The 21718-nt window shown below is 42.3% G+C and overlaps 1 protein-coding gene across 2 annotated transcripts in view; it reads left to right on the forward strand.

Moving 5' to 3' along the window:
• LOC147025399 (protein kinase C alpha type-like) overlaps positions 1–21718 on the forward strand; it is a 325473-nt gene that overhangs the window by 185532 nt on the left and 118223 nt on the right. For both annotated transcript variants that reach the window (XM_085886367.1, XM_085886366.1), the window contains exon 13: positions 6302–6440. In XM_085886367.1, the coding sequence (XP_085742493.1) occupies positions 6302–6440 (139 nt within the window). The remainder of the gene's footprint in view (positions 1–6301; positions 6441–21718) is intronic.

The following is a 21718-nucleotide window of genomic DNA, read 5'->3' on the forward strand; positions in this document are numbered from 1 at the left end:
GAACCACCCGCAGCATAACGGAACCACCCGCAGCATAACCGAACCACCCGCAGCATAACCGAACCACCCATCAATGTAACGCCTATCTGTGAAACACCTGCGTGCCAGTTTGAAGTTGAATTAGTAATGAAATCCAGACTCGACAGCTCAAAGGAAAGTTCACTGCTTCTGAGCTACCCAGTTCACCCATTCTTCACTTTGCTTTACTATTTACACTTTAATGGAGTCGTGTTGTGTTTTTACATGTTAGCTCTGTTGTGAAGGAGCACTAGCTTGCCACGACTTAACCACGTGCTTCGCCTACCAATTTATATGATGCTCACCAACCCTTTTCCTTGGCACAATGGGCGCTTGGAAACGTAGCATGAAATGAGTGCAACCGGGATATTGGGAGAAACATTTTTGTGGTTGCAATTGTGGTAAAACCTGCCTCAGTCATGAACACAAAATCCTTGAAATTACATGCATTTTATCTGGTCATAAAATCTTTCCTTAAGGCCCTGTCACACCTTGACGATTTAGCCAGCGTATGCCGACGTATGAAAAATTTGTCTAAAACGCTGGCACACCGAATACGTATGGGTAAGTTTTGTATACGTTTAATAGCACGCTGGCATACGTCGTAGTACACCGAGGTGTTCGACAAATTTTCCATGCTTGAAACGTTTCGACGTATGCCAGCGTACTACGACTTATGCCAGCGTATGACTCACACATTCCGAATAACACTGGCCATAAGTTGTAGGCACGTTACTCGATCGTTGACACACGTCGACACACGTTACGCGATAGTTGACACACGTTGACACACGTTACTTGTAAGTTACTCATAAGTCGAAACACGTCGAGGTAATGTTTAGCATACCCGAAACTTATTTCTAACCTATGAGTAACGTTTTGTAGGCACGTTACCCGATCGTTGACACACGTCCACACACGTTACTTGTAAGTTACTCATAAGTCGAAACACGTCGAGGTAATGTTTAGCATACCCGAAACTTATTTCTAACCTATGAGTAACGTTTTGTAGGCACGTTACCCGATCGTTGACACACGTCCACACACGTTACTTGTAAGTTACTCATAAGTCGAAACACGTCGAGGTAATGTTTAGCATACCCGAAACTTATTTCTAACCTATGAGTAACGTTTTGTAGGCACGTTACCCGATCGTTGACACACGTCCACAAACGTTACTTGTAAGTTACTCATAAGTCGAAATGCGTCAAGGTAATGGTTAGCGTCAGTGTTCCAGACTCCCCTGGTTTTTTTTTTGTTTGTTTGTTTGTTTTTATTTGGTATAACGGTGATGTTGACACTTCGATTTCTTGTGCGGAAATAATATAATATAATTAATAGGCTGCCGCTCAATGATTTAAATCATAACCGCACTAGAAATCGAAATGTCAACATCACCGTCATACCGAAAAAAGAAAAGAAAAAAAAAAAACCAAGGAGCCTGGAACACTGATGCGAACCATTACCTCGACGCGTTTCAACTTATGAGTAACTTACAAGTAACGTGTGTCAACGATCGCATAATGTGCCTGCAACTTATGGCCAGCGTATGCGGAACACGTGAGTCATACGCTGGCATACATCAAAAAATTTTCAACATGCTGAAAATTTGTCGACGTACTCGGTGTACTACGACGTATGCCAGCGTGCTTCAGTGTGCTCATAACGTATTCGACGTGTGCCAACGTATTCGGCAAATTTTTCATACGTCGGTATACGCTGGCTAAAATGTCAATGTGTGACAGCGGCTTGACACTTCGATGTCTATTGTGGTTATGATTTGAATCGTCGAGCCGCAGCCTTTTGACAGCCTACGCCACGTGATCGTCGGCGATATGCTGCCGCACACTATGCATAAGTTAGAGCTATCGTTGGGCATAGGTTGTGAACGCCGACAACACGCTCAGCATTCGTTGATATAAGTTATCTATATGTTGTCGAAACGTTCTGTGTACGTTACTAATACGTTATGCATACGTCCAACTCGTTATGAATACATTCAAAACTGGAAAAAAAAAACATCAATAGTTCAGCGTATGCCAGCGTTTTACATACATTTTGATACCTTGCCATACGCTGGCTAAAACGTCAAGGTGTGACAGGGCCTTTACGGGATAGTTTGTGATCAGCACTTTTGGGGGCAGTAGATCTGATTACAGTGACCAAATATATTTATTTATTTATTTATTTATGTTACCTCTTAAGCTCTTTTCAACCAAACCGACTGGGAATCCAAGTGCTTCTCAACCTTCAAATTATTCTCGACAAAGTTCTCATCACAAAGGGCCGGGATGTTGGTTTCGGCGTTAGTCTGTGGTGCAATTTTGTGGAATGGCTGGTCAGGTATCTTATTGGTTTGGAAACTGGCTTTGTGATAGGAGGCAGAGTGGCTGTGAGTGGTAGGATGTCTTACTGGGAGAATCTCAGCCGTGGGATACCTCAGTACAAAGACCACTATCCTGACTAGAATTCACGGACCGGTGTTTGTGTGTTTGTTTGTTTGTCGCACTCCTCCTCCAACAGTTCTGGGCTGATAACATCCAGACTTGCTGCATCGGATCAGCATGACCCCAATTCGTGTATTGGGGTGTCTTTTTTATTTTTTTTAATCTTTGCCAGTGGTCTTGGGGGTGGGGAGGAGGGTGGCTCACAAATTCTCTATGTAAATATATATCATGTAGCGCCGACTCCAGTACGGGGAGGGTATTACAAGTCTCCACCATTTACTGTACAGTATTCCTGTCCCCACGTTTTCCAGTGTAGTGAGGTGTTTTGAATTATAAGCAGAAGGTATGTTTTTGCTTCATGCATGTAACCCATGTTTTGGGGTTTTTTTTGCATATACACAACTGTCAGTTGCCTATACACCGCCCAAATAGAGGTATGCGTCAGAAGAACGTGTTGCATGCTTGGAACCTTAGGGTGGGTACTCTCCTCGTTATTCATAATTTGCATCAGTGATAGTGGGGTGAAGAGTCGGCTTTCCAAATTTACAGATGACACAAAGGTTGGAGGTAAGGTAAATCCTCAAAGAGGTGGTGATCACATTCAGGAAATTCCATCTGTATTTTCACAGATCGGGAAAAAGATTGGTAGATGAAGTTTCACATAAATAAATGTAAGATGCTGGGGATGATTAAGGATCATGAAAATAGATGATGCAATCTTCGAGCATGTCACACAAGAGAAGGATCTGGGGGTGATAATAGATCCAGGGGGGGGGGGTAGCAGACGGGGGCAGTGCCATTGATAATTTAGCTATAGGTGAAATTAACATGGTTTTAGGTTGTATTCATGGAGGAATAAATTATCTATCTATAATTCCAGCAGTGTGTGTGTGTGTGTGTGTGTGTGTGTGTGTGTGTGTGTGTGTGTGTGTGTGTGTGTGTGTGTGTGTGTGTGTGTGTGTGTGTGTGTGTGTGTGTGTGTGTGTGTGTGTGTGCGTGTGCGTGTGCGTGTGCGTGTGCGTGTGCGTGTAGGTGTGACCGCTGTTTCTCGACAACCACTGGTCTGATCTAATTGAAACTTGCCAGATATATTGCTGGGGACCTGAGGATGTGCCTTTTCAAGGTTTGATATTAATTGGACAAGTGCTTCCCAAGTTATGGCCATTTATTTACCAAACCAATGACAAGACACGTTGTTGCGTGGGCGTGGCCGATGGGGAAGGGAAGCTCAGCCGCGTTCCCCATTGCGGGTTACAACGTACGGACTTCTCGATAGTGATGACTTACTGTATTCTAATAATTTCTCGATTTCTTATGCGCATTTATAGATAAACACAATGCCCCAAGTTATGATCGTTTTCATATTAGATGGTGCATACATTTCGGTAACATCAGAGTGCTGGTATGCTCCGAACCAGGAAGTAAATTTTTTTCTCTCTCTTCTCTTCTCTTTTTGTTTTTCCTTGCCACGACATTGCGAAAAGGTAAAATACGTTGACGCTAATTGAATAATTGGTTATTAAAACTAAATTGCGAATAATCGTAACTGCGAATAATATGCGAACTTCCGGGCCATGCACGTACGGGCACGCGAGAGCGAAGAATCGGCCTGTGTGGTTGTTATTTGTTGCTCGCGGTTTGAATATTTATTTATTTATTATTATTATTATTTTTTTTTTACGGGCACGTACTCGTATTATCAACTCGATGACCCGTGAACCCATTGAGTTCCCGTTTGTAACAGCGGTTGATGAAAAAAAAAATTTTCAAGAAAAAAAAAAAGAAAAAGATAGCTCCCGCGAATTATACCGCTGAGGTTGTTTGCATTGATCAAATAATCCCGAAGAGTATTTGATTGAATCGGGAATTGGTTTTTTTAATAAAAATTTTCGTTGCCCGATTTGAACGAAACTTGATATTGCGCGTCAACGTGAAAAAAAAATAACGGAGACAAGAAAGTCGAAGAAATTATTGTGCGTAATCTTCCAAACACAATTTTATTTATTAATGAACACGAAAGTATTAGATCAAAATGGCGATGTTTATTTTATGCTTTAAAATAAATCGTTCTTTGTCTCTACTAAATGTTGGAGATTTTTAAATAAATCATTTCAAGAAAAAAAAAAAAGATAGTTCCAGCGAACTATACTGCTGAGGTTGTTTGCATTGATCAAATTCTCCCGAAGAGTACTTGACTGAACCGGGAATTGATTTTTTAATAACTTTTTTCATTGCCCGATTTGAACGAAACTTGATACTGCACACCACAGGCGAATGGTGAGTAAGGTGGCCCTAAAATTTTTGCGCTATCGTGTACCGTTTTGGCTGTATTTTGGGAACATACATACATACATACATATATACAAGATGAGAGTTTCAGTAATATATAGATGAAAGGTGATCCTGTACACACCATAAATTTATTGAGACCTCATCGAGAATATAATATTGTGTTCAGTTTTGATCAGCACATCTGATGAAGGATATAACTGCTGTTGAGAGGGTTCAGCCTTGAGCAACTAGATTGATTCCAGCGCAAGCTAGACTCAGCTATGAGGAGCGGCTAAAGGAGACAGGACTTTATGAATTAGAAATGACGTGATTATGAGGGTATTTGGTTGAGATTTTTAAGATAATGTAATGGTATAGACAAAATAACTACAGAAGAGGTTTTCATCAAAATTGTGATAGAATCAGGGCTCATAGCAGTAAAGAGGATGAGAGTCAGGACAGTAGTAAGGCAAAGGTCTTTCAGTCAGAGTAGTTGATGCATAGAATGGTTTCCCTCGAAAGGTTGTGGAAGCACAAAGAGAAGATAGGTTTAAATTGGAATTGCACATAGGTATCTAAATGCATTGGCGACGGAAGGCCCTTGAGGATATTCACCCTCAAACCTTAATTGAACCACCTCCATGCTTAATTGTTGGCTTCAACAAGGCTCTTTTTAAGTTTTGGTTTTTCGTCATCTGACACATTGTCTCTGATTCGATCCAAATAACTAAAATTTTGATTAATCTGTCTAAAGCACCTGGGACCATTGTTCCATCATCCAATTTCTGTTTTTTTTGTGTGTTTAGCCTTTTAGCCTTAACAGAGGTTTTGTTGCTGCAACACATCCTTTATGTCCTGATTTCAAAAGTGACCTTCATGCAGTTGATGGATAGATGACGACACCTGATCCTTCTGCCAAAATTGTTCTAAATCGTGGTTATGTAGAACAATCTGTAGTTTATTTAACTTGTTCTCAAACACGATGAATTCCCCCACTTCTAAGATGTCTAAATGTGTACATAATTTATAGATGTTTGCAGATGAGTGCAGTTGTATGGCCCTTGGGCCTCCTGCAAGTGAGTGCTCTCTGAGGTTTTCAAGAAATGTGTTCAAAAGGGACAGATACGATCAGACCACCTGGGGATACCAACCGGGCCAAGGTCATGTCCTCGCTCCAGGTGGTCACGCTCAATGACCTTATTCCTACAAGGCAGTGCTCCACGATACGCATTTACCTGGAGAGAATTGGGGTCCTCCCCCATGGGATTGACGATTTTTTTTTTACCCACTAAAGCTCTCCCGTACAAACCCCAAGTACAACCACCAGTTTTCAACTTATTCCATCCAACGGTTCAGGAGAGTAAATAAGTCGAACAAACACACAAAACACTTCTCGAATATTATATACAGGATCGTATGACGACACAGGGGTATGGAAATTGCCTTAATGAAAAGGTAATATGGGCCAAATGACCAAAAAATGTGAAAGTGTTAAATGATATCTGCATATTTCCATCTCTTATGTCCTTATCATGTGAAACAGGCATTGACACAAATTTGCACAGGGACCTCAAGCTGGACAACGTAATGTTGGACTCGGAAGGCCACATCAAAATTGCTGACTTTGGGATGTGCAAGGAGAATGTTTGGGAAGGAATTACAACGCGCACATTCTGTGGAACTCCAGACTATATCGCTCCTGAGGTGAGTGTCGCGTGTGGATTTGAAAACAAATTCAGATGAACATATTCGGTATCGATTTCTTTCCTCCTGAATTTGCCCAACATCAGCGCCTCTTCTCTGGCAATTACGCAGCACTTTTACCTTTGAGTCCAACGATTCGGCAGGACGCTAGAGATCAAGGGGATTTTGTCAAAGCTGCGGGATTTTAATGAAAGCTTTCCAGTGTGCATCAAAACAAATGGATTGCTTCGATCAGATGTAGCCATTGCAGACGTTCGCACGCAGACCACCTGAGATTGTAATTGCAGAAACAGATCGCACAAATTGGCAGGTGCGCTCTGTGCCCAAGAGCTCGGTATCGCAGGCAACGCCAAGCCACACGGCTTGCTCTTTGATAAACACCCAAGGACAATACGTGGGAACATCATTACCATGCCGAGTCTAAGGATCAATGCACGCAGTAGTTACATCCCTGTTTGAGTGCTTAAAATGTTTTTTGTGTTTAGCCCTCTGTGGGGTAACACAGTCCTCATATTGGCTGAGGTGAAGTACGAGCTCCCTTATAAGGTTCCCTTATAAAGAACTTCAACACAGGAGGCGGCCATTAGGCCCATCAAGCCTGTGCACTGGTTGCCATGGTTGTTTGTCCATGCTCGATCCTTTTTAAATGCCAAGCATAAAGCAAGAAAGTAGCACTTACCATTTTTATTCATAGTCTTTCGAATGGCTCAGCCATGGTTCGAACTGCCGACCTCCCAGACTTGTAGCGGGCAATCTAACCGTTACACCGAGTCCGGTACAAAAGTAGTCGTCGTGTTTAACGCTAAAACCCTGCTGTTTTATTTTCAGGTAACTGTGCTTTCTCAAACGATTCTCTGCATTTGTCATTTCTCCAGGTGAAATTTTAGATTTGCTTGTAAAAGTAGGGGTCATCTGAAAACATGGACCTTCTATTGAATTTCTATCTCAATTAAACAAATTCGCACTTGCAATCCTACCGTCAATAGATTTGTTTATATGTTGAAGTCTTGGCTCATGAGAAAAGTGAAATGACTGCAGATGGAGGTTTTGTTATATAGGACGTGGGTTTCGTGGGGAACACATGAACTTTTGTTCAAACGGGTGTCGAACACTTCATCGAGTGAAAATCATCTTTGAACCGCACCATTATTTTGTTTCTCACTGCCATTTTCAAATGGCCTCACCAACTTCTTCACGGCGTTATTTCGAGGTTCTTAAAAAAGCAAAACATTTAATTACATCCCTGATTAGACTTAGTGCTGTACTCATTATATTGAAATGGAAATTATATATTTTATTTTTAATTATGAATTATATTTACATTAGCAATTGTATTACCAATTATGGTATATTCGAGTTTTATCAAAAGAGATCAAGGTTTAATTGTATCACTCATTATAGTCATAAATTATGTTATATCTTTGTTTTTTTTAAAGGACAGATACATGTAGTTGGGTTCACTTTAATTCTAAACCGTTCCTGACGGTATGTGAAATTTTTAATCACGATGGTAATATTTAAGCCTCCCCCTGTTGGATAGGGGGGAGATTAGAGCTGCTGTGGGTGTTTGTTTGTTTATGTTTTTTTTACATTAGTGCCCCCATTTTTTATGGGACCCACCGAGTTTTGTACACCCCAAGGTACTAAACCACCTTTTTAGAAAATAAAAATATATTCTTCCTGCACTCCCAATTTCCAAGCTGTACCTCGGAGCCTGCCTGGGACTTTGCAATGATATTTTGCATCAATAATAAGAAAAAGCATGTGGGGTTAACATATTTTTGACCTTGACCTAAATTTTAATGTCATGACCTAATTTTAGACATTTTAACATTTTTCACCACAATTCAGCTATGTTATTTTTTTCTGATCGGAATGAAATTGTCCTCTCGAGATGGTCTATTATTATAGAGCATGGCACAATTGCACTTAATTTACATCATCTCCGAGTTAAAGTTCAAGGTCATATGCTGGTTTGAAAAAAGAAACACGGTCAAGGTCATCTCGGCGTCTGAAAAAACAATGCGGTTTTTTGTCATCATTCGATTTTTTTTGCCAATGTGGAATCTCAAAGACCGCTTGGCCATCCAATATATTCTTGTATCATAATAGTGGACTTGTTTGAGTGCAGTTACATGGCTCTTGGTTTTTTTTCCATCTCTTATGGCCTTCTCAAGGCTCGTATCTTATCTCAGCCAAATACGCAACTGAAGTTGTGCACCTGATATTTGATTTTAACCCTTTTTTTTTTAACCCTTTAATTTTAACCCTTAACTTATTTTGATTTTAACCCTTTAACCTATTTTTTCTAAATGTGGAAGGTTAAGGTCATATGGCTGTCTGAAAAAATATCGCCATCTTTGGATTGTGGGCGAATAGTAAGTCACGCGCGATCACCAACGGTAAGCTGGGGGAGGCTTACCCTTGTTGATCACTTTGTGATGGCAGACACATATAGTTTGGAATGTTGATGCAAGACAAAATCCACCATTTTTTATGATGCATCACAAGAATGGCAGAAGACTGACAAGCTTTTAAATATATAATCGTGATGAAACAAAAATACACTCGAGTTTCTTGCTTCCAACTATCAAGGCCTTAAAGCAGTCGAGTTCAAAGAAGCCAAGAGACACCATCAAGCTTTTTAATCCAGCAAAATTAAAAAGTTAAAAAAATTATTCTTGTCACAACAGACATTGATATGTCGGTGACTATGGAAGCCATCTTGGTTTCTCAGGCAGGATTCACGGAATATGGTCACATGTATTTAAATCCTCGTCACTATCACCTATAACCCATAACCTATCAAAAAAAACAAAAAACATTATTTCATCAAAATCCATTAATTTTATGATTTTGAAAAACATTCAATTTTGATAGACTTCTCCGTCGCAAAGTTTAAATGCCTGGGTCCATTGACGATGTGACATTTCGTATCAATGTGTGCAGCAGTTCGGAGGAAGAGGAAATCGACTTCCGAGGAAGGCCACTGAGCCTTTGGACCAAACGGGTTAATTGAAGGATGAACACTATATCTATTGCTTGGAACAATCCTTTGAAATTTCTTATTTCTCGGTGTAGCAGTCTGTGTAAAATAGGAATGATAAAGTTTTGAGGAAAGAAAATAAAATAATCTTCACAAGAACAATATTCCAGCAAAAGGGCAATTATTGCAAATGAAACTACAATGGCACTCGGTAAGTGCACACCTCCAATGGCCTGAACAATTTTGTGTCCCATTTATGGGCCAGGTCTGCATCCGGACTTTAATCAAAATCTCATGAGCTTGTTCTTGTCACCGACACAGCTCATCCACCAAGTTTCGTCCGAATCCTTCCACAACTTCTTGAGATATTGTGCTATATATACTGAGAGGAAATGAAAACATACACCAAATTAAAAGTGACATTAGTTTAACAGCATGTGGAAAAGGATCAATGTATGCAATCACATGAGATTTGGCAGGAACAGTCTGGCAGAATCTGCACAGAGATGGGAAAATGAGGATGTGCACATGACGTCACAAAAACGTCAAATGATGCAGGTTGTCTGTACAGTCAATATCGAGTGTGACCACCTTGGGCGGCGATGCACGCTTGAAGTCTACGGGGCATGGATAAACACAGGCGGCGGATCAGAGCTTGTCGTATCGCTTGTCCAATGGAATCCTGCAACACTGCGTGGAGGGTTCATTTGATGATTGCTCCCAAAACCATAACACCGCCACCTACAAAACAGTCTCTCTCAATTATGCAGCCCTGAGCGAAACGGTGTCCTTGGTGATGGTACACGTGAAGACGTCCATCTCGAAAACTGACGTTGAACCTCGTTTTTTGAGCCGAGTTGTGATGATTATCTCGCACCACGAGACTTTTGTTGTTTCTCGTACACGGTTAATTATGGTGCTGAAGCCTAAAACAATAGATAAAAGTGATTATTTTATTTTATTTATTTGCTTGTTTATGAGCTGCAGAACGATTTATAAAAGAAACACATCGACAGATCACGAAGGGAAACAACTTCACAGATTCCCAGTAATAGGGGAAGAAAGGTGGAGGCTTTGGGGCTGGCAGGATTGTCTCGACTCTAGAGGGACACACACTTTCCTTTCAGCCATTGAGCCTAGGTTTGAATCCTGACCCAGCTTTGAACTACTATTATTCCTGCCCCATGAAGCTTGTTCCCTGGGATGATTGGAGCTGAACAGCTCACCGGTATACTCGGTCAGGTGCGTTGGCATACGTACAAACAAGCAGATGGTGAAATACGTATCGCAGGCAAATGTCTCGGGCACAATACAGCCAGAAGTGAATGGAAACTGAATCCCCTGTCGCGCCAAGTTGAGGTAGCCGAAGTTGCAAGTGCACCAACATCTCTCCGGCCAACTGACTTTTGTATTGTCACTTAATGTCTTCTGGCTCTACATCTAGCTGCGTAAAGGAGGAAAGAAGTTCGTATCATTCATGCAGTGTTGTCCGTCCACCATAACCCCGGCTCCTCAGGTCCCTCAATGGGCTATGGCCTTGCATGATGGCCACAGGTATAGATATGGAAGGGGTATATAGAGGTTTGCGGGGGGGGGGGGATTTTTAAGAATAAAAGTGAGGGGGAAGTAGGACGATACCATCTTGCTGGACTGTCTGCGGCTTTATATAATCCATTGTAGATTTTGTCCGAGTCCAACCATAATGAGCAAATTGGCTGCTGCAATATATCAACATAGTGACATTGTAACTGACACACGGATATCTCAAGGGCTTTTCAAATCAGCATGAACCTCGCAGCATCTTGTTGAGCTCAGCACCGATATGTGCAGATGTTCTCTGTCACAGTTCGTAATGCATTGTCTCATGTAAAACTCGCTAGCTGCTGTTTCGCCTTCACAGCTCATTTGTGCAAACCTTCACACGTTAATGTGGCTTTGTACATAAAGGAAAAACTTGTTGCCAGGAGAGAATGATGTTTTTTTTGGAAAAGCTATTGCATATTTTCTTGCTTATATTATTGGAGAAGTCATTGTCACTTGGATTTGGCATCGGAGACTGAAGAATACACGAAAATATTTAGTAAAATGCATGACAATTAAAAAAATATATATATTTTGTCCGAAAGAGACAAACACTGAGCTTTTTACCCAAAAGGATGCACTGCTCAACCTTCAGAGAGGATATAATCTGACCTGACATTTGAACATCAGTTCCTGATGAAGACCACTGTGTCCAAAAATGTCCTGCAATTGTTTATTAGCCCCCCGCCCTACCGGTTTCACCGGAGGGGACTATGGTTTGTGCTTCATCTGTCCGTCCGTCCGTCCGTCCGTCCATCCATCCCACCTGTTTTTTTTCAGAATTTTTTCCCGTACCCTTTAACATATTCAACTGAAACTTGGTAAATGGCTTTATTATGATAAGTTACAGAACAATTTTGAGTTTCAGGACATTTTGTCAATTTTTCACAGTTACGCCCTTTTTAAGGTTAGAAAATATTTACATATTGTACATGAGTTTCCATATTAAAATATTTACATATTCAGCTTCCTTGACCCCACCCCACGGCCTTTCACCCATTGGCTGGACAGCTGGCCTAACCCCACCCCAATAAAATCATGTGCCGCCATGTCAGAAGCAGCACAAATCGGCAGGCCTCAGGTCTCAGGCCTCAGGCGTGAGTCCATGGCCCAGTGCAATTGGAATGATCCTTGGTATATAACCACGATGTACCGTGTCATATATGCACATAAACTGTACGCATGTTTTTTGCTTCATGAATGTACATCAGGTTGTTTTCAAGATGAAATACGCAAAGCTGAGAAACAAACGAAACATGGTGGGGTCGAGTTTCTTCTTCTTCAATGGGGCTGGAAGGGGGACATGTGTTGCAAAGCTTCGGGTAGCAATTCTCGCTGCTGTTTTTCACGTCACAATCTTTTCTCAATCTGGCGTTCCTCGTGCATTTCTCACGTTTTGCATCCAAGCAAACATGAAACATGCGATACGTATCTGGTCTGATCTGTACCCCGGCCTTGTTGGAGATCGTCCGGGCTCCTTGTTGGCATTTCGATGTGCTAATCTCGGTACAGGGGGTTCCCATTTCCTCTCCAGACCCGGTTAGGACAGGAATTTGGCGAGGGTATTTGACCACACAATGGCAAACTCTTTTTTTGAAAGGTATTATGCAGTCCTTAACATTCACCGGTGAATGGTGTCAAATGGAACACTTGGCTTAGGATTTTCTCGGAAGGAAGGCGCACTCATTGACGCAACGCCCTGCGGCCCTGCCTGCAAAGATACACGATGTATCCACATTCATAATTTGTGGAAATCCACTGTGACTCATTTTTGTTTTAATCAAAACTGTCCCAGGCTCATAGACAAGGTGTACTCGTATACATCCAAATGACTAATGTTAAAGATTATCCAACGCAGTTACTGAAATATCGATTATGCCACTGAGCTTACGGGGAGCTGGGAAACGGTCTGGACTAAATGTGTGGCATGTTCGCCATTTGTCCTTGTGCACTTTGCTCCACTTCTCAATTTGAATCATTCGGAGAAATTTTAAAGCAAGAATTGAAGTAAGTACTTTTAAATACTTATGTGAACCTCAGAGGCAGGTACATTTCAAACCTCTCTTCCTCTTTTCCCTCGAGTCCAATCCCGTTGTGCTTTGCCTTCATGCAAGACGATTGAGAAACATCCAGAAAGCATGCTTACGTCCTGCTGCATCGGAATGGCATTGTTGTCAAATGTTTCCAATTTTATCACCGCATTAAATCGTGCTTGTCATTACTCAGTTTTCTTTGTTTTGACAAAAAAAAATCATTTTGCTCTTATTACTTGTTCACGTGACAAAATTCGGCGGAAAATTGCGATTTGCAACTGAAAGCTTTCAAAGTGGGTGGATATCTCTCTGCTACCATAACTCCAAAACCATATTATTGTTACGAATTTGGAAGCCTTGTGTACACAGACAGACAGCCGTCCCAGTAGCTTAGTTATTTCGATAAGTATGTGTTTCTAGTTAGGGGTCCCGTCCCTAGTTTAGTGGGAATTGGATGTTCATGCGCTGCGGAGTTATTTTGATAGTTAGGATTTTTTTACAACAACAACAGCTTTCAACGACGACATCTGCCTTCGCTTCCTTCCACCATCCTCCACCGGCACCATTGCACACGTGCGTGTCAGCACATACGTAGGCGGAGTTCGCGAGGACCTGACGTCTCTCTCGCCCAATCCGGGGAATGCGAGCGAGGTTGCTGTCGGACGGCCAATAGGCGAAGCCCACAAAGGACCATATTGCTCTCCTTGTTTGAAGGGCGGTCCACTGCGCCGGCTATCACGCACCCCCCCCCCCCGGTCCAATCAGCGGACTTGGCGCCCCTTTCGGCCATTTTCGGCCTCATTGGACGGAACCGTCCAATGAGGAGGCGAGTGGCGAGGAAAGAAATCCCTCCCTCCTGAAGAGGAAGAGTGGTGGTCTGGATGAGAGAGAAGAGATAGACGGGACGGCGTGGTGTTCACAGCTGCTGGTCTCATCTCGTCACTGCAGCTGATCTGGTTCTCTGATCTCATCCCGTCGCTGTCGCTGGTCTGCGTCTGGCTGCCCTGGTCCGTCTTTTGGCGACCGGAGCTCCGGGAAGGGGTGGACGTCCAGCCGTGCGCTCGCGGCCAGGTAGACTTGTCAATGATATTGTCGGTGCCTTCAGGAAAGAGAGATGATGACATCGTCTCCACAATTAGCCAGCCATCCTGACTCCCATCGGATATATCCTCCGTGGCTGGAGAGCCGAATAAAGACCATTTGGGTCCGTTTCTCTTGGGTGTGCGTCTGTGTGTGGGCCCGTCTATAAGTAAGAATTGTTAAGTGCTTTTTGCTGTACATGATTGCATTGCTTAGTTCGTTTAACTCTGCTCTTCCGTGTCCCTTCGCCCCCCCCCCCCCCCCATTGTAAATAAATATCCACTTGTTGAATGTTTCAGCTCGTTTCTGCGTTTTCTTCATTGGTTTAGCACGGTGCGTGGTGGGTGATTAAAAAGGCCATTGCTGCAGTAGTTGTGCATTTGGACCGACGGGACCTCGGTAACCATCCACTCGGGTTACGCACCGGTCGAGCACAGTTACGGCTCGTCCCGTTCAAGCTCCGTCGAGGGTGTGGATTCCTCAGTAGCTCGCCACGTGGGTCTCGAGGTATTTTGAAGATTGGCAAATAACCCTGTCCCACGTGGCTGAATTATTCACGATTTACGGTCCTGTAAGGGACCCGTACCTTCGGAGTTATCCGAGGGTAACAATCTGAATTCCGGGTGTTCGGTGGACTCGACTCTTCTGCTCCAACTAGCGGTCGCGCTCGCTGCCGATACCCAGCCCACAACAATACAACCTGGCAGCCAGAAACTTTGCATGCATCCTAAAAAAAACTCCAAGCAAGTGCAAGAGTGAAAATTGGATGTTTCGATTAATTAAAACACCCCTTTTGAAGATAATTAACGGCCTTGTTTAATTACATCCTTCATCAGGCGATTCTTGGCCACCTCGCTCACTGGGTCTTAAGGCGTATCTTCGGTCACTTTGCTCGGATCTGAAGCTGCATTGTGTTTTTGGCCTGCCCAACCAACTTTCACTTGGAACAGGCCGCAATGATTTCTTAACGACGTTTTTTGGGGGTTTTTTTCACTTTCCTCACTCATATTATCAAATGCCTCTTCATCAAAGCTACAAATCGTTGTCAACATCGCTTTTGCAAGTGCTATAGTTTTCAAATTAGGAGCTTGAAGCGATTTCATGCATTACATGATACAATTTTCCACGATCTACTCTCACGGAATATATATATATATATATATATATATATATATATATATATATATATATATATATATATATATATATATATATATATACATATATATACAGTAGACAAGGTGTAAGTCGGCAGCGTGTAACTCGTCACTTCGCCTAAGTCGGCAGCGTCAAAAAGTCCCGAATTTATCTCATGTTAAATCCCTTTGAATAAAGGGTCATCCCTCTGTAAGTCGTCATCTCCAAGTCGTCACTTCGTCTAAGTCGTCAGATGTTGTCCATTCCCACGTAATGGAAACTCAAGTAAATTACCACTCCTAACTCGTCACGCGGAACTGCTGCCTCATGAGAAGCCCGATTTCATGGAATCGTGATGCTCGCTCATTTGTGTACACCGCCAGTGATAGGCTATTTATAACTGCGTACACACGTTGATCGCACTGCAGGCAGGACAATGGCGACAAAGCGTAAGCTTACAACTAAAACCTACCAAGAAAAATACGACATTATCCAGTTTTGTGAGGCAAATCCACTGATGAAGAAAACAGACATAGCTGAGAAGTTGGACATCAAACGGCAGACATTGAACGATATCTTGAAGAATAAGGGCACGATGTTTGGACAAGTGGAGAAGATCGTGAGGCTGGTGGGAAGTGTGAAATGTGTGACCTTTGAAGATGTCGATGACGCGCTCATCATCTGGTTTCGGCAAATTGCGGCTCAGCCAAATATTCGGTTTCGGCCGATTCGGCCAAATATTCGGCCGATACTGTCTTTCGGTGGAGGATTGCCCAGCAAACATCATGGAATACAATGACCGGTTTGAATCCTTTCTCATGCACCAGATGCCCAAGAGTTTGAGGCAGTCAAACATAACGGATTACTTCGCGAAGAAGTAAAGGATCGATCGAGCTTAGTGTTGAAGTCCGATCATGGTTTTATATTGGCTTGTTTTGTACATTACCGCACTCACTTTCACATAGGCATTGAGTGGTAATCATCACCACGATGACTGTGTGTCATGTAATTTGTCACCATACCATCACCGATGGTATACGAGTTGTCTTACAGAGTTGTTCATTATCTTTACTTTTGATAAACTGATTCATGAATTCCATCTTTGCTTGATCACTTTCCAACTCACCAACTCACCCCCACCTATGCCCCGAGGATTGTGTTTTCCTTTTGGTACAATAGCCGGCTCTCACACATACGTGTCCAGGCCACGCGCGACTTCATCCTTCACCCCACAGTCATCATGAATGTTCGCATACGCGTAGTCGTCACATTTCTAAGTCGTCACTTTTTTCTCGGTCCCGATGGTGACGACTTACGCCTATTCTACTGTGTATATATATATATATATATATATATATATATATATATATATATATATATATATATATATATATATATATATATATATATATATATATATATATATATATATATATAGTTATGGTTGTGGGTAGATGGAAGAATTTAACAGGGAGTTTAGCATTGTGTGGAGTTGCTTGGTCCATGGACGAGTAGAAAGCAACTCGATGAAACTCATTTCGGGAATCTGTGAGTTTAAGTGTTACGTGTCACCACACTAGGGGCGGTGCAGTGTTAATTAGCTTTGGGAGTAAGAATAAGTTCCCCAGTACGTGGTTTCCCTCTGTGATTTTTCCAATGTTTTTTTTATAATTTAAGGCAGGCAATAAAACTGGGAAACGCATTCCTGAAACGACAACAAACAGGAGAAGCCCCGCCTTCCCAGGTTTGGTGTGTGGAGGCCATGCCCCTAAGGTGGAGGATATAGAGCGCAGACGGGAGAAAGCTCGGAGGAGAGGCTGGCGCAGTGTGAGGAGCTTCGGACTACTGATAAGATGGGAGATCAGTCACACGTGTGGTTTGCAAAGGGCTTCGAACGACTGCATAGGACGGGAGATCAGTCACACGTGTGGTTGGTGAGAGGCTTCCGACCGGATAGAAGGAGAGATCTGTGTGATCGAGGTCGAGGGCAGGCAGGCTTGCACACGTTTGGATTGCGGAAAGCTTCCGTCTGGATAGAACGGGAGATCAGCAGAGCACGCACACGAGGTCGGTGTGAGGAACGCACGAGGCAGGCGGTACCTTTGAAAAGAGGAAGGCTGGCACATTTTGAGCCTTCGTGTGGAAAGCTGCTTGCAGATTGCCTGGCGTACGTCTGCCCTGCCACGAGAGAAGTGACGGCACCATTTGCGTGCGTGTGTACGTGCTGGTGGAAGCGCTCCCCGTTCCAAGTTCGACAAAGACAGGTGGGCCAAGCTGAGTACCAGTGCACTTAAAAAGGTTTTTTTATTTTTAATTTGATCACCCTCTGTCTGTATTTGCATCTGTGTAGTGCAGTGGTTCAGGGGCCAAATTTTTGTCTTACCTTGCACAACTTTAGAACAAGACAAAATCGGTATCATTTTGTTCCTTAGGATGTCTGCTTAAGGAAAAGTGATGTTGTACTCGTGAAAATCTCCTGCTGACTTGGCATATTCACCCCTTGCATCCGGAAACATTGAAAATATGGAAATAGAAGAAAATATAAGAAATTTATTTCCCGCATAGGTTTTTATTCTCACTGAATGGTAGAAACACTCAAAACACTCACATATATGCTGTTCTGATGTACTTGAGAAACTTTTTTTGTGCTACAAACTATGTTAATCCTTTAACCCCCCCATTCCAGCACTTTACCCTCAACACTTGAACACAGCTTTGATTTACTGCTCCAGCAGAGCCGATAATTTTGTCATAGCATGTTGTCAGGTACTTCACACAGGAATTGCATGTTCCAAATAATACATAATCAAGATTACAAGTGAATTTAACTCTTTATGTACCGTGAAATACGTTGAGCTTTGTCAAGACAATATGAGATAGTCCATTTTTCAGGATCGGAAATCACTATCTGGTTTGGGACAACCTCTCACTTTCTCTCCAGGGCTTTGCCTTTTACCACAATGGGATTAGTACATTATTCACTCACAGATCAACTTGCATAATTAATGGTCCTATATTCAGACTTAATATCCTTCAGTACAAAACAAGAAGAACTAGAACGGGCACTCGTAGAGCGCATACCTTCGCCGCAGCCACTAGTCACCTTTGTATTAAGTTGTCCACAACGCATCTCAATACAAATATGCATTTCGTGTCCCCCATGACCTTTGACCCACAACCGCTACCTAGGGTGACAATAGTACTATACCTTGTGTCATTTCAGAAGATGGGTAATTGAACACTGAACAATTTGGAGTTAATTTGATGTAAATTGGAAACATATTAACCGTTTTCATCTTGAAAAAACGATGTTGACCTTTTTGTGACCTTGACCTTTGATCCGATCACTCCCAAAATCTAATGGATTTGTCCTTTCATGATGCCAAACAAATCCAAAACAATTAAAGCCTCTCTGCATTTTTTTTTTTTTTGCGTTAAGTTGTCCACAACGCTTTCCGATATAAATGTGAATTTGTGTGACCCCCTTGACCTTTGACCCCCAACCGCTGCCTTGGGTGACCAAAGTACTATACCATGTGTCATATTAGAGGATGGGGAATTTAATTTTGAACATTTTGGAGTTAATTTGCTGTAAATCAAAACAAAATTGACAATTTAATCGCGAAAAAACGATTTTGACCTTTTTTGTGACCTTGACCTTAACCTTTGATCCGATCGCTCCCAAAATCTAATCGATTTGTCCTCTCGTGATGCCAAACACATCCACAAAATTTCATGACAATCTGTGAAGTGGTTTTTGTGTAATGTTGTCCACAACGCTTCCCAATCAAAAACTCCATTTTGGTGACCCCCTTGACCTTTGACTTCCACAGACTAACTAGGGTTGCAAACACTATACCATACGCTATATCAGTGGATCGGGATTTGAATACTGAACATTTTGGACTTAATTTGATGTAAATCGAAACAAAATTGACACTTTAATCGCAAAAAAACGATTTTGACCTTTTTGTGACCTTAACCTTTGATCCGATCGCTCCCAAAAGCTTCGCCTGGCGTCCTTGAGTAACTGCACATCATCTCTGAAAATTTCATGCAAATCGGTCCAGCAGTTTTTGCGCAATGTTTACCGCACACATATTTACCAATAAATAAATCCACAGGGGTCAATACAATACCTTCAGTCAAACGAAGTTTGCGAAGGAAACTAGAGGGGAAGCACTCGGTAGAGTGCAAAACCTCCGCTGCCAATACTACTAGGTCACTCAAGTGAACCTGATATCTTATTCATTCAATTTGACGTCAACAGTGCCCACAGAGTTGTTATAGTTTGCAACTTTCCCTTTTACTTTTAACTTTAACATTCTCAATTCATTCGTCATAACTAGATTCCTTGAGACAAATTGATTTTACGTGGGTATATCCACCTGAAGTTCCAAAATCAGCCGCAATTATAATTTTGGCATGTTTTTTTGTTGGAAATCACTTATAACGTGTAGAAATGCAAAAAAAATCGAAGTTTTGTTGAAAAAAAATAAGCAAAATTTTTTTTTTCTCTAACAACTTTTTTTTTTGGGGGGGGGGGGTGGAAATCACTTAAAACGTAGAAATGCAAAAAAAAAAGAAATCGAAATTTTGTTGAAAAAAAAGTTGCAAAAATTTTTTTCTCAATTTTTTTTTGGGGGGGGGGGTTGGAAATCACTTAAAACATATAGAAATGCAAAAAAAAAAATTCAAATATTTTTTTCAAATTGGCCGCCATAGTGGCCATATTGGATTTTGGACCAAGTCCAAAATCTAATGGCATAATCCTTGGACCAGACCTAACCCCCCCACCAAGTTTCGTCGAAATCCGTCGAGGAGTTTTTCCGTTATACTGTTCTCACACACAAACAAACAAGCAAACAAACAAGGGTGAAAACAGTAACCTCCATCCATCTTCGATGGCGGAGGTTGATGATTACCAGCACCCAAATTATCAGAAAAGGGATCTGAGGTATCTCCACCATCTGTTTCACCTTCTATCTCCTCTGGCTTCCTATTGAATGGATTACTGCAGTCTGACCTACAGGAGCAGATCTGTATGCACTCGAGACCTGGTTGCAAGCATTGGCATTTCAGTCCTTCACAGTTCTTGTCCGTACAATACAAATGTGTAGCATCCCTTACTTCAGCAGGAGCAGTTCATTCATGTAGAAGACAGGTCAAGTCCATTCACATTGTCCATATGCCATCCATGACCGACAGGACCCGCGATTTCTGGCCTTGCAATACGACTCTGACACCATATCATGGTCTGATATCGGGCACGAAGGGAGTGTTGCTTGTAGGCCTCTTCCGTGGGAGGCAGTTGCGAGGCTGGTTTGTCTGTGGTAGTGGCAAGGTGATAGCGCAAATCATTCAATGATGCTTGTTTTTTTGCTTTCTTTCCATTCATTAGCAAGGCAAAGTCCATTGCAGATGATGTGAATGACTCTTCATCCTGGAGGTTCCCTAAACCTTGCAGTGCTTCGGCATTTTCCATGAGGACTGAATAGGCGGTCTTCTTTCCCATCCGGTACATGGAAGATGTACTGTCACAACCAGACAGTGCATGGACTGTGGGTCGGACGTTGCACACATCTTGACCAAGTGTTCGAGCTATTTCATGGACCGGGATGTAGCGTTCTCTTGAAATGTCTTTCCCAGAATGTCCACAATGCATGAAGACCTCACTAGACAACATCCCTCGACTCTAGTAGTAAAGTAACACCACTAAGACATCAGTGCCATCACATCTCAAGATGATTCTTGAGTGATGGGTTGACAAGTTCACTGCATGCAATAGAAGGCGAGTGTCCGCTTCCTCATGGGTACACTTCAGATCATGGATGTCTGACACACCGTCTTCATTTACCTCTCTCACTAGTTCACCCTCTTTGAATCCTCCAGCTAAAATGACTGATTTCCCCGCAGGCAACAACTCACTACCATTCGTGCAAACATAATCAGAGATGAATGCTGCAAGACCTGCCTTATTTGCTGCCGACTTCAGAAAGCATCGATAGCTGGGAACATTCCTGTTACCCTGTATCAGGATGGTACTCCCAGCATCTGAGGTTCCACGACGCTCCCTCTCTGACGACTTGATCCTAAGCTCCTGGTCATATCTATCAAACACTATAGTCACAACATCAACATCCATATCTCTATTGTTCAAAATCCTGATGAGTCTCTTCAGTACAAGCTTTCCAACATCATCGAAGGTTTTGAAATGGTTGTCATTTGGACCCTGGATCATGGCCATGCCATCAATGAGGTAGGCATCTGTGTTTGCAGATGCTGGTGGAAGAACTACAATCTCGGGCCCTTTCTCTTCAAGTTTGTCAGCAAGATCCGACTTCTTCGTCTTCCTCATTTTGCCATCATCATGAAACATGGACGTGGGTACCCCTGCTAACTCATACTGCAGGACTTCACGCATGTTGATTTCACGGTATTTTGACACTGCAAACAGCATC

The sequence above is a fragment of the Eptatretus burgeri genome, chromosome 6 (assembly GCF_056783735.1).
Source record: "Eptatretus burgeri isolate ZD-2024b chromosome 6, Ebu_testis_v1, whole genome shotgun sequence".
NCBI classification, from domain to species: domain Eukaryota; kingdom Metazoa; phylum Chordata; class Myxini; order Myxiniformes; family Myxinidae; genus Eptatretus; species Eptatretus burgeri.